The sequence below is a fragment of the Rhamphochromis longiceps genome, linkage group LG1 (genome assembly GCF_057381845.1).
Source record: "Rhamphochromis longiceps isolate RC_006_pf linkage group LG1, R_longiceps_female_GT1.1, whole genome shotgun sequence".
In the NCBI taxonomy this organism is placed as follows: Eukaryota; Metazoa; Chordata; class Actinopteri; order Cichliformes; family Cichlidae; genus Rhamphochromis; species Rhamphochromis longiceps.
The window spans coordinates 34,860,694-34,874,823 of record NC_140557.1 but is presented as its reverse complement, the minus strand read 5'-3'; the positions used below and the strand labels follow the sequence as shown (position 1 = coordinate 34,874,823).

At 40.6% G+C, this 14,130-nt stretch overlaps 1 protein-coding gene across 1 annotated transcript in view; it reads left to right on the top strand.

Moving 5' to 3' along the window:
• The window catches only part of prmt3 (protein arginine methyltransferase 3), a 62,633-nt gene that overhangs the window by 39,296 nt on the left and 9,207 nt on the right, over window positions 1-14,130 (top strand). Inside the window, exons 12-15 of the mRNA XM_085407787.1 lie at window positions 343-530; window positions 5,071-5,157; window positions 12,288-12,338; window positions 12,934-13,021. Of these exons, the coding sequence (XP_085263913.1) occupies window positions 343-530; window positions 5,071-5,157; window positions 12,288-12,338; window positions 12,934-13,021 (414 nt within the window). The remainder of the gene's footprint in view (window positions 1-342; window positions 531-5,070; window positions 5,158-12,287; window positions 12,339-12,933; window positions 13,022-14,130) is intronic.

Below are 14,130 nucleotides of genomic sequence, written 5' to 3'. Positions count from 1 at the left end.
CATCAGTCAAAGAGACTGAAAGCTGAAATATAGGCAAGATTTAAAGTAAATATTAATAGATCGATGAAAAAGCTCAAAGTGGGCAGGAAGAGAAAGTATGCATGTGCTGAAGGATGAGCAACTGTTGTCAATCTTTACAAGGTCAAGAAAGGATTTGAAGGAATATTCATGTTATGGAAAAGAGATATAAGTTAAGTGTCTTTTGTTTTGGTTTTTGGCTATTTGACTTTAGCCCAAATTTGGCAGTTTCTCTGCTGGATGTGAGTGTTGAGGCTTACTGATCAAACAGTGGTGATGCTGTTTTACTAATTTTGTTCATTTGTTTGTTTCGCTTCCTCACAGTGTACCCAGACCTTTGTAACATCAGCCTGGCAGCTGTGGGTGATGTACAGAAGCATCAAGACCGCATTGCATTCTGGGATGATGTATATGGCTTTAACATGACATGCATGAAGAAGGCTGTGGTGCCAGAGGCTGTGGTGGAAGTGTTGAAAGCAGACACACTCATCTCTGAACCTACAGTCATACAGGTAAACATTCAACCTTCTGTGTAGCTCCTTTGCAAATCCAGTGGCAAGGCTGATATTTAAAAGTAAAAGTAATGTCCTTTACCAAATAAAATGACAATACAACCTGAATGGTTGGCTTGTCTCTGTATTTATTTGGGGTTGTTTTTGGCTGGACACACAGTAGATAATTAAACGTGACTTGTCAACCAAAATAACTACTAGAAACTTTTTGTCTCTTTAAGTTAAACTCTATTTTTTCTCTTTATCTGACTTTGCACAGATATTTTTGATCAAGCTTACAACTTTGACTTTTTTTATTGTTCTGCCTTATTTGTGTTGCAGTGATTAGAGATCAGATATTCAATTTTGTCTTCGTTTGATGACACGAACAAGTAAAAATGTTCTGCAGCAATACACCTGTACACACAAATGGGAGAAATAGAGTCTTCAGGGCTCAGGCAGTTAAAAAATCGACAGAGAACGAGAGCTGCAGTTAGCTGTATAGAGAGATAGGGCCTTATAGCTTGTGTGTGTATGTGCATGTGTGTGTGTGTGGTGATGCTGTAGAGCTGGGTGATTGATCTGTCTAATCCTTGTTTAAGTTCTTCTTAAGGAAACTTCATTACTCTCAGCACACTGAGGACAGAGTAGTTTTAGCTGTGCTGGTGGGAGAGTGGTATACAGAGAATATGCAGATAAAGACACAAGGAGTCTCATATCTAAGAACACCTTTTGTGGATATATCTCAGAAGGATTGCTCTTTCCTCTTTTCTCTAATACCTTTTATATGTGGGATTTTTTTTTGCCAGTTGGCCTGTTTGCTAAGTACCGTGTCCTCCACCCATCTCAGAATGTGATGAATGAGGGTAGAACTTGATGTAATGGAATTTGAAACCTCTAATCGATAGTTTCTCCCCTCCAGTGACAAATAGACAGCCCCTCTGCCCAAATTACAAGGACTCCCATCTATTGCCTCCCTTTGATACGATCCAATAACATTCCATTAAAGCTGGCTGCTACTCCGGAAAATTGAGAGCCCTTTCATGGAATTATATATTCCAGCTAAGCAGATAAGTTTTTTTTTACTCACAGTGAGAAGAGATAGCAATGTTCAATCTGAGCAATGTTTAATTTGCTCCCTTTAAACCTGCCTTATGTTATGCAGTTGTTTCCAATCATAAATAGCTTAAGAAGTCATTTTGCTCCTTGGTATTCCAAATTGTTTCTTAAGAAAAGCACAATGTTTGCTACATACAATAGGGGAAATCATTATTCGATTCCCTGCTAAATTTGTAAGTTTGCTCATTTACAAAGAAATTAACAGTCTCTCTAATTTTTATGATAGTTTAATTTTAATAGAGAGAGAGAAAAAATGCAAACAACATAAACAAACAAACAAATCAAAAAACACATTACATAAAAGTTACTACCCAGCCAGAATTCTGGCTTCCACAGATTGGCTGTGTACCCAAAGGTTACAATTAATCACTTAACTACAGATACTACAGATCTCAACTCGTATGCTTAAAGCACTGTCCACAGTTTCTTCCATGCCAACATCTCCACCACCATTGCCAAGAACACAGAGCTGTCAAAGGGCCAGGGACAAGGTTGTAGAGCTACACTAGGCTGGAATGGGCTACAAGACTATCAGCAAGAAGCTTGATTAGACAAATATTGGTGCAGCCTTTTGGAAATAGAAGAAATATAAACAATTTCAGTCTCCCTGCCTCATGGCGTGAGGATGATCATGAGAAAGGTGATGGATCAGCTCAGAACTACACGGGAGAAGTTTGTTAATGATCTGAAGGCAGTTGAGACCACAGGCACCAACTACACCATCAGAAACACTACACTGTAATGGATTGTAATCTTGCAGCGTCTGCAAGGTCCTTCTGCTCAAGAAGGCACATGTACAGGCCTGTCTCAAGTTTGTCAGTGAATATCTAGATGAGTCATAGAAGGCTTGTGAGACAGTGCTGTGATCACAGGAAACCAAAATCAAGCTCTTTGGCATGAACTTGACCCGCTAAGTTTAGAGGGAGAGAAATGTACGACCCAAAGAACACTATCCCCAAAGTCAAGCATGGAGGTGGAAACATTATGTCATGGGGCTGTTTTTCTGCTAAGGATACAGGATTACTTCACTGCCAATAGATGGGACCATGTCTTGGAAGAGAACCTCCTTTCCACAGCCTAAACAGTGCTGATTGGTCTTCCGGTGTGATAATGACCCAAAACATACTGCCAAGGCAACAAAGGAGTTGTTAAAGAAGAAGCACATCCAGGCCATGGAGTGGCCTAGCCAGTCTCCAGACCTCAGTCCTGTAGAAAATCTGGAGAAGGAACTGAAACTTCAAGTTGCCAAGTGGCAGCCAAGATATTCTGCCTCTCTCATTTCTTTTTGAGAGAGCAAACTTACAAATTCAGCAGAAGACCAAATAATTATTTTCCCCACTATAGCAGTACAACTTGTTGGGTCTGCGCTTCCACAGGCCCGGCTGGTTTAGAAACTTATTCCCTTTAACGAAGCAAGGAAGCAAGATGAACAGCTTTAGCTGGTTTTTACTTGCTAGCAAGGGAGGCTGGTTGGAACCAGGCTCTTGGAGCTAACCGCTCCTCACCTGTCTCCTAGCCAACTTCAAATAAACAGCCTTCCTTGCAGCCTTTTATTCTGAGAACACAAGCATTACTAAACAACAAAACAGAACCCTCACATAGGATGTCCCATAATAAAACACTATAGCCTCCCCCACCAGCAGACTGGCTGGGGAGGTGGTCAGAAACAAAGGAATGTCTTTGATCCTACAGTTTGAACCAAGACTTACAAATTTAAGTACAATAATGGCAACATTTAACAATTTGACTCCAACACAACTGTATTCCTCCACTACCAGTAAGATTCTATCCAAAATCACTCTATATTTAAATCTATATTTTACTTTTTAGTCTGATCTAATTCTAGTATCTGATTGATGAATGTAAAAACAATATCCTCTATGTTTGAGTCCTCGCAATCGCTAAAATGAACAAAGAGAAGTGTTCTTGGCATGTACTCAATTTTCTGCTTTTGGCTCTCAGCTTCCAGTTACTACTGAAAGCTGTAGTAAGTAAATTGTCACAGCCCTAATTAGTCACCATAACTGTTATAAAGTAACATGATTCATTTAACTGATCTGGGTGCTCAGTGGGAGAGTGTATCTAATTAGAGTTGCTATATAAATAATGTCGGATGATTGTCAGAATGCTGTAGAGGAAAGTCATTTTTCCCACCCTTGATAGGATAATAGACAGGTGCAGGATATGATTTAGGAATCATTTCCTCTTTTGTGACAATTGTAGGGGATAGTACCCTTTAAAGCGCCCTTTAACTGGGCTGCAGTCAGCTATTTGTCTCCAGTAGGGAGACATTTTTTGTTTTTTTCGGCCAGCTCGAGTTAGTCAAAATATAATTACTTTCCAACTTTTTTCTAAGCATATATTTGCATGAGATTCCTAACAGAAATGCAATTTATTTAAAAAAATCACCATTTATAGTGAGTGAAATCATAGCTTTGTACCAAAAAAACACAGTGATGGCAGGAAAATATGCCAGTTTTCAATTTGCCAGGCAGTACCTGAACAAAGCACTGATGTTAACATGTTCGCATTGACTTCTAAAACACAACATAGATTAACAAAGGCATCCTGTACAGCACATTTAATTTTCTCAGTAAACAATTCTGTGTACAGGTATGTTATTTCCAACATGTCAGCATTGGTTCTCTCAGACATAGTGACAATAGAGAACTACTGGGGAGATTTTGTAAGATTAGCCACTGTGATTGTGGTTCTGTTATTCCTCTGGTTAGTGTTTACTCTGTTCTGCCCGTGTGTTCCTGTATCTAGTCCGCGTTTCTTAGTTTGTGTCTTTTCTTGTGTAAGTTCCTGTTTTATTGTGAAGGTCTGTGTCTTATGTGAGTGTTTTCAGTTTGCCTCCCTAGTCTCGTCATGTTAATTACTCCCAGCTGTGTTCCCACCTGTATGTAATCCCCCTGTGTTCTCTGAGTGTATTTAAGTTGTGTCTTCTGTCATAGTAGTTGCTGGTTCGTCTGTGTTGTTTCCCCTCGGTCTCCCTGCGTCTCCCCGTATGTATTTCTCCGGACCTCCCTGCATCCTCATTCTGGTTTGTCTTATTAGTTTACCCAGTTTAGGTTTCCGGTTTCATGTTTTGTCGCCACTGCTGTTTGTACTAACACCCCTGTAAAGAAACACTCACCTGCACCAGAGCTGCTGCCTTTTGGGTCCTTTTCTACATTCCACACGGCTTGCCCCGGCAATCCGTGACAGCCACACTATTATAAGAAATCTCTACTTGCCCAAACTTGGTGAAGAGCTTTGATTTGACCAACTCTGCTGTTATGAACAAACAAACTCTGTCACAGACTCTATGTAAAATTCAAAAGCAAAGTATACCAACAAGTTTTTTCTGTTATTCTTTGAATTACTTCACAGTTCACACTGTCATTATTATTATTATTATTAATCTTTTTTTAAATGCAGTTTTGCCTTTTCCCTACAGACAATTGACTGTAACAGAGTGTGTCTGTCTGAGCTGGAGTTTTCATCAGATTTCCACTTGAAGATAACAAACACCACAGACTGCACGGTAAGTCAGATATATACGTACTGGCTTTTGTTCATTTGTAGTCTGTCCACATGCTACACAAAAAGCCCCTGAAACAACATTGTACATCCGCAACCATTTATCAGAAATACTGCGTGAAAGGAACAAGGTGGTACAAACAGAAGAGATATCTGTCAGCACGTGCTGATATATTATGTCTCTGTATTGTCTCTCAGTTGGATGTTGAATAGAGTTTCAGCTTGAATTGGAGACACCAGGCTGTGATTTTTGTATTGCATGCCATACAACATAGTCAGTGTACATGGCCTGCTTTGCTTTCCATGTCATACATAATTATTTCATCACCCACAAATACTTTGTGGGTTAAAAACACGTAAGCACATATTAAAAGAAAGGATTTCAAAGCTAATCCAGCCTTGTTAACTGGTAATATTCAAACCACATTCGTGCATGTCCTTCCAAAAGTTTGCTCAACCTGTTAATTTTATTTATTTTTAGCACTCAAAGCACATGTGGAATGATGAGAACAACTGTAGTCCTGTGTGAGGCATTATCTGACTCCTAGTTGAACCTGTGAGTAGGTCAGCTTGACCAAAAACTTCAGTACAAAATTGAAGTGCATGGCACCAAAGCATGAAGAATGCTTTATGAGTCCATTTGGACTGGCTCTGGCAGCCACCATCAGCCCCTCCAGTCATGCCACCCAATTCCATGAACTTCCTACAGCATCACAGACACATTTCTCTCTGCAACACCAATAATAACCACCCAGCTAAAGAAGAGCCTCACTACTGTGGGCTTGGAGAGAAGTGATTTGTCCATAACAAGGCCTATTGTGTTGAAGCAGCTTTGTACTATGCTGCAGTGTTACCGCACTGGTGTATGGGTTTAATGGATAATCAATAGGTGGTTATTATCTGGCTTGTGCTCCCTGGGTAAGGCTGGTGGATTTAATGGGATTTGTAAACATCCTTTCATTTTTCCTGTCTTCTCTGCTCTGTAATTGAAAACATCCCGTTTCTATTTCTGGATTGTAAGTCCAGTCATGTTAGAGGTAACAGATGATAGGATCATACATTACGGAAGTGGTTTTTCAGTTTATTGTTATTTTTTGGCAATACTTTGTCCTGCTTTCTTCCTGTTGTTTCACATGTCTTATTATTCTCAGTTGCTGTGATGTATGTAGGAGGACAGATACTGTATGTGTGTGTACGTCTGACGTGTACAATTTATCGTTCAGTCATGCTTGTTTCATGTAGGGTTGTTTTGGTTTTTTTGCATTTATAATGCAAGTACTCTAAGTGTCACTCGTGTAAATTGTAAATACCTGCCTTGAGTATCCAGCCTGCTTGTCTCAGGATTTACAGACGGACTGTTGCCCTGTGGGAGTAGCATGTTGTTACCATAAAGACACTGACCTGTAGTCAGTATTGGCCACAGCTCCTCAGTAGTAGTTAAGATTGGGGTGTGTGAAGGGTAAACTGCTCCTGGACCAGTGCTCAGGGATTGGTGAGGGAGAGCTGCTTCTCCTGTCCTGTGATGGAGCGCCTGCTTTTGTTCTCCTGTCGACAGTCCATTCATCAGCTCAGCCTGCCTAACCTTGCATTAAATGAACAGCACAACCCCTGCATCTGCGCCGCTCACGCACAAGACAAATCCTTTCACTCTTGCTGTTTTTTCCCAGTCCCTTTTTCCTTTCCTCCCTCTTGAATTCCACACACTTTGCACCCTGTTTACATGCAAACGTTGAAATCTACCTGCTGCATACAAACTATATGTGCTGAAATTTTCATTAAAACTCTGACTGGTCTGGCATCTGTATCTTTTTTTTTTTTTTGGCTTAACCCTCTAAAGCATTGCTGCCATCATGATCCATTTACCTAAACTGTAGAGTGAGTAGCAAAATATCTCACCCCCTCTCCTAAGGGTGGAAAAGATGAATGCTGATGGCATAGCAGGAGAGAATAAGTTTCTGTCTGTAATTAATTTTAACACTGCTGTCTCGGTGCTGCTGACATAGCTACTGTAGCGCTACAGAGAAAAAAAAGTGAGCAATCCATCTCTTACCTGCTTTCCATCAAATTTGAATTGGGTGTATAAGGGAGGGGGGGGGGGGGGGTGGCCTTCTGGACTGACAGGACAGGTACTCTTCAACTTCAAGGACAATTTTCAGAAATCCACTCTAACTCTTAACAATGCAGCACTATGCAGCATTTTGAGTTAAGCTATCAGTTGATTGTCAGAAAAAAACTGCCTTGGCAGGTTATTTCCACTTACAAATCATCATCAGCACACTGATTTATGCAAATGTCCTGAAAGTTACAGAGGAAGTGTTCTGAGTTTAAACTTAAAAGTCTGCATGTCTGTCTACAGAAGGGTAATACACGCAGCACTTTAATTGGCTAGATTATATTTGATTGAGGAAAAAAATGTGCTTAGAATGTGTTTTCCCTTCAAATAGCATTGTCTAACATCGATACAGTTCACTATTACTACTGTTATTATTATTATTATATGTGATCACAAAGTTGTATAAAGCTTGTTCTGGGCTCCCTCAAGTTAGGTCAAAGGAAACTGATATCCACCAGGTCCTTAACACTGATTAGTAGCCATAGTGATTCTAACAGTGGTAATTCTAGTATGTATTTATGAATAGTGGTTGTAACATTCAGCACTGACAGCATATAATGGCACTATTTCCGGTTCAGTATTTAAAAAGGGCATTTGCTGACCAATGCAATACCAATCTACTAAATTTGGTAAACCTGTTAATTAAACAAAATTGTGACCTGTATAAAATTAGTCAGTAAATACAGGATGTAGATAATTAAAAGAGCCTTTGGCCTGATTAGTGATTTAGAGCAGCCATTCCCAAAGTCAAGAGCGCTGCGGCCCTTCCAAGATATACTTAATTTCATACTGAATTTCTCTTATTACTTGTTACTGTGTCCCACACTTTGGGACAAACAAATTAACAGTGACCAACGCCCAAAGGTAAAGGCTTTAAAGTGACAAAGCTGGAGTTTGTCTTCATGCCGTGTGACTATGCTATTTTAACATGCCCTCCACTCGTGCATTCATCAAGCACTCAGGAGCAAAGCTCAGCAGTGGAGCAAACAGTCGGTTTTGCACAGCTTGCCTCTCGACCTTCTCTAACTGTTACTGTAGAGCATCACGAATGAGGAACACCACCTGCAGGTGTGCTGACTCGTGCTCCACCTGAGCCTCACGGCTGCAGTTGAATGGCGAGGCTGAGAGGAGAAACGTAGGGGGAAGGGGGGAGGAATTCACAACATCTTGCTCGTGAGGTGGTCGTGCTTGAAGCCTCCACGCCTGGATAAACCCCATCAAAAGCGCATTAGCCCTCTATTCTCCCGCCCCCTCCCTCCCTCCACCTCACCGCCCCTTCCTTTCCGTCCTTTTAACCCACCCTCTCTTTTCATGCATCCCCCTCCCCACCACCGTATAATAGTATCTGGACGGGCCACGCGGCTCGCTGACACATAGCCAGGCGAAAGAGGAGCGATGATGAATTGCTCCCTGTTGGTGTTATCCATGATGATAATTATTAATTTTCCCCCTGTTCTTCCTGGAGAATGGGGGCCGGAGAGCTGCAGTCTTGCAGAGCCTCCTCTGTGGGCCGCCAAGAATCCCACTGTCATCACTTATCACAGACAGAGCCGGGGCCCAAGGCTAAACGCTGATGAAAATGAAAAGCGCTCGTTCTGATTTGTCCTGTTTTTGGTGTGTGGTTGTGTTTGTATGTGGCTCTGTGCTTCCTCTCCTCTGTCTTATGTTTTTGATCCCTTTTTGTCTTCATCCCCTATATGGTAGGAAACATAGGCTTTTATCTGATTTCATAAGATGTCAGGTATGACACAAAATTTTTTTTGTTTAACGCCAAACAGGACAGCTTTTTTCCAGCAAACACCTACTATTTGCTACCTGCTTAGTAGATGGAGCAGTCCATCTACTGGTGAAGAAAATTGTAACATTTAGCATAGAGATCACTGTTTAGCATTGGCGGCGGTCTTAGATCGGTCGTTATTAGCTATTTGCTCGTTGCCAGTACTGGTACCATTAACTGTCGATAAATGTAAAGTAAAAAAGCAAAGAAGTGTGAGAAACGCCATTCAATCATGTTATGAGTGTTGATGGTGTATAGTTTGTGCACATGAGCGTACTCTTTAGTGTCCCTGATGACCACACACGTGTTTGGAATCTGAGCAAAGTCAGGAAGTGTGTGTGAGCAAGTTATCGGTGACAGCATTGTCACATTATAAGCTCATAAAACTGACATAAATGCTGAGACCAATACTTTTATCAAAATATCGGCATTAGTATTTGTCTTAAAAACGCTATATGCCGTGCTGTAATTTAGTATCCTTCCCAGTTTTTGGAGAAACTGAGGAATAAAGAGAGAGATTACCATGCTTAAATTCATCAGGTGGACAGAGACAAGGCTCAAAATAAATATGGGAGTACATGGGCAAATATTTGCCCTCTGGCTAGCTATAACAACTCTGTAATCTGTGACATGATGCCTGTTGTCTGTTTAAATACTAAAATAATTTCCATTTCAGGGAATTCACCTTTTTTTTTTTTTTCCATGCGAAAATAAACAAACTTCTTTTTACTGTTTTCAATACCCATCTGAAGTTGAACTTTCAAGCTTTTACTAAGTCATTTCGGACACCCGGATAAGTTTGATAAGTTCTTCTCTTCCTCTTTAATTAAAAAAGTGCTAAAACATGTACAAATCAGGTGAGAGTCATCCAGACCTCATTTGATCTTCTTCTGTTTTATTTATGAGGCTGTTACATCCTGTTTTTTCAGTTGCGATTTTAATGGGGCTCTGAGCTGCTAAGCTGTTTGTGTATTTGCAAGTTTCTCTGGCCTAAATTTTAATTGCCCGTCTCGCTGGCTGTGTGAAAGTTGCACAACGCAAGAAGTGACAATCAATCTCGCTTATGAGGCATTGTCATCGACGAGGCGTGATGAGGATGATCTCTGCCTCTCTGGCTGAGAGAGGTGAATCTGCTCTGCCTGACGAGTAATTACAGCTAATTTCCTAATTACCTGAGCAGCGAGCTTTTCTGTAGCGTTCATTAAAAGCCATAATTGCATTGGGTTGACATGCTCTTTTATCCACTTTGGGTTCTTTTCTCACGGTTTAGCTGCGACTTGCGGTGCTGCCCCTGCCTGTCTCAGTCGATAAAGGTTGATTGAAGCCTCGGTGCTTGGAGTTTATTGAACGCAGCTTCTGACAGCAGCATGATTTATCAGGGTTGCGTATGTGTATTTTTGAGTGTGCTGCAAATACTTTTAGTATTGCAAAAAAATCTGAAATTGTTTGGAGAGTTTTACAGAAGCTGTGAACAGATGGTACTGTATTTTATGTCTTGAAAGAAGAAGCAGCATTCCCTCTGGCATTTAAATGGTTTCCCCATCCTCCATTCCCCATCTTCCATTACCTTGCAGTTTTTGTCTCCCTACCTTTTGTCTGTTTTCCTACCTTTACAGCTTCCTTTCCTCTCTTCTGTATACTATTTTCCTCTCTTGCATTGATTCAGCTCTTCTTTGTCTCAGAGAGCCGGCCTCCAAGTTGTCAGCTGCATCAGGATTAAAAGCTATTAGTTCTGCATCATTGCCACTACAAGTGCGCTCCTGAGATTGATAGAGTGGCTTTGTTCCTCCAGTGGGGGCAGATATGAGAGGAAAACAAACCTGGGGGGGGGGTTACACCTCATATTTGACAATGGTCACCTAAAGACTTTCCCTCAGTTTGTTTTTCAGTCAAATGTGTTTATGGCGCTGCAGGACTACAGAGCATGTTTTGGAGCAAAAACCACACTTCCTTGCTGGTTTTTAGTGAATTTACACAACTGTAAGACATGTTAAAAGCTCATTATTGGACCAGAGATTTTTCAGATGTCCGATTTCCCTTTTCCTTGTGGGAATTGTTGATTTAAATTCAAATGTATGGAGTAAAGCGTCATTCATTTTCCTTAACCTTTCCTTTTCTTCTTTTCCTGACTTTTGAGATTTTTTTTTTTTTTTTACATTATTGGAACACTGCCACCAAAATAGCCACCTTTGATAATTTCATATAACAATCTAAGGTATATATTTTTGTTACTGTCAGCAAATTTCGCCCAGTGTTGCCTCATGCGGTAATTTGTTTCTTTTGTCCAGTGACAAGTCTCAAGCGAGGTGAGAGGGAGCACGCGGGGACATGTTGTTGACTCAGCCTAAATGAGAAAGCAAGTTGTTTTTGAGAAGAAGTGGGGCTGAAGAAAATAGAATGCAGTTCCCATACAACTCATTTTGATATCTACTATATGTAAGCTGGCATTGCCACTGTGGCTCTACAGACCACACACTAGGGCTGTGCAATACTGCACACTGGCCCTGTAAATAGAGGGCCAGTACTGCCGATACCAATACCAGTGGAGAGCAGTGTGTCGTGATTCATGAGATGAATCATGTTCAGTTTTCAAATTCTGAACATATTTTAATGACCACCAAGTTTGGAGGCCTGGAATGTAAATATCCATCTGATCATGTCTCTGTCAATGTCTGTGCTTTAAATGTTCTATAGGCTAGAAACAAAACAGAAAGTCAACACAAAAAGGTTCAAACATTTTTCATTGTGCATGTTTAAGGTTTATTTTATATTATTTTTTTAAATTAATGCAGTTTAGTTGGCTTCCTACTAAACTTAGTGGCAGTATTGATCAAAGTATCGATCCTATCATGCTAGTATTGATCCAATAGCAATACCAGCCTTGATATCAATACTATTGATACTATTGATATTGGCATCAATATGCCCAACTCTCACACGTAAGAATAACATGACAAAGCTGAATTGCGCTTTCTCCTTTAAGGAGCACTTTAAACACAAAGATAAGGGTGCATATCGAAAGTTTTTTTTTTTTTCTCCCAGTTTGTTTTTACTGTCTTGTTCTTGAACACAGTCCTTATCATGTGGCTCATATTGCTCATTAATATCTCGAGACATGGTCTGCCTCCAGCCTCGTGCGCACTCGCTCTCTCAGCTCTGCATGTCACCGTTGCAGTGTAGTCAAACAAATCCAGGGGTTTATTGTACTGTCACATTCTAACACACCCCTCATATTTCATTGCAGGCAATTGTGGGCTACTTTGACATTTTCTTCGACAAAGGCTGCAGCAACAAGGTAAGCAGCGACCGAGCCATTTAACGGAAACTCAATTATGTTCACGCTTTAGCGTGTTCCTCCTCCCTGAGGCATTCGCTGGCAATCGACGGGCATCCTAGCCGACTGCTGATACAAGCACTTACCCAGCAGAGCCGGCCAGTTGGAACAGGCGATGCCAAGCTGTGTGAGCAGCACAGACACGCCTTCTGATTGCACTTCCTCTTTTACCTGAAACTCAAGTTGCATTCTATTGATTTGAATTTCAGTAAGATTCTGTTTATTGTACATACTCAGCTATAAATGATTCAGAGACCAATAGCTGTAAGAGTGGGTCAGCTTTAACAGAAACTCACCTCACCTTTTTTTTCTGCTTTCTGTGGCATATTTGACAGGAATCAAAAAAACATGGTTTCCTCTTTTGAAATAGTTTCACATTAATGCTAATTTCTTTCACAAAAATCTGGCCCTATAAATAGATTTGAAGTCCTTAAGCATTCAAATGTTTTGTTTTTTTGCACAATAATACAAAATGACAAAGTGATCCTCCTTTATAGAAACTCAGTACTGACTTTAGGATGCTCTGCTAATGTTTTTTCCCTCTCCACATTACTAGGTGATGTTCTCCACTGGTCCTCAGGTCACAAAGACACACTGGAAACAGACCGTGTTCCTGTTGGAGAAACCTGTGTCTGTCCAAGCCGGTGAGTCAACACTTCCCTGAGAAACACTCTACGACACTGTGCAACGTTTAGTGCTACTGTCTACTCAGTTCAGTTTAATTTTTTTTACTCTTATTTACATATTTTATAGGCAGGTTTGCATTTAATATTCAGGTGTGGTAATTCTCATGATATCATTTCACTCTTCTGGACCCTTTGGGGTGCGTCATAGCGTGTTGCAGTCAGTAATCTGTCTGTGGTGGAGATGTAGTGAGGCTGGTTGACACCCATTATCCGTCAAACACAGTGACAGCGAGGGATCAAAACAAATCGCATTCAGCCATCAGAGGCACCATGTAAAACTTCATCTGATAGCCAGCTGCAGGCCTCTGAATCATGATATGTTACAAGGGAGGCGTTTTGTAACTGGCCAGTCAAATATCTGCGGAATCGCTGTATCAGCACGTTAAAAGACAGTTAACTGATAGAGCTTGATGTGAGTCGTATTTGTATGATTGTTTATGGAAATGACTTTCTTTAAGCCCAATCTCCACCAAACTGAACTGGACGTCTTGTCCTGTGTCTTGTGTTCACTAACAGCATCATACAGTGATTCATCTAATAGCTATATTTTTTTAAATATTACAGATTTCACTTCATTGTGAGGACACTGACGCAGAAGTACATTATTAGAAGACATTTTGTTTTATGGTGTCATGTGTGTCCATTAGAATCACAAGCAGATGCCCACGGCAGGGTACTCAGAGCCATTATGCTATCATGTCAAGGCCCCTTGTGGTGTGGCTCTCACACTTTACAAAATGCCATCAGTTACTAAACCCTCATATAAGCACAAAAGTGTGACACAAGTGTGTCAGTGTGTTTGTTGTTGTGAGGACATTTATTTCACCATTTATTTTATTATATTCACTTAAACATTTCCAAGTTTAACGATCACAAGTAACCGTACAACTCTTAACCTAATTCTAACTATATCCCTAAAACTAAATCTTAAGCCTCAACTAGGTTTAAAAGGTGTTTCAAAAATTGAGGGCTGGCTAAACCTAAAATTTCATCCCTCAGATAAAGCTGGCTCTCCAGTGGCTGGCAGTAAAGGCATTCTTCCTCAGTTTAACACACAGGGGTTTTGC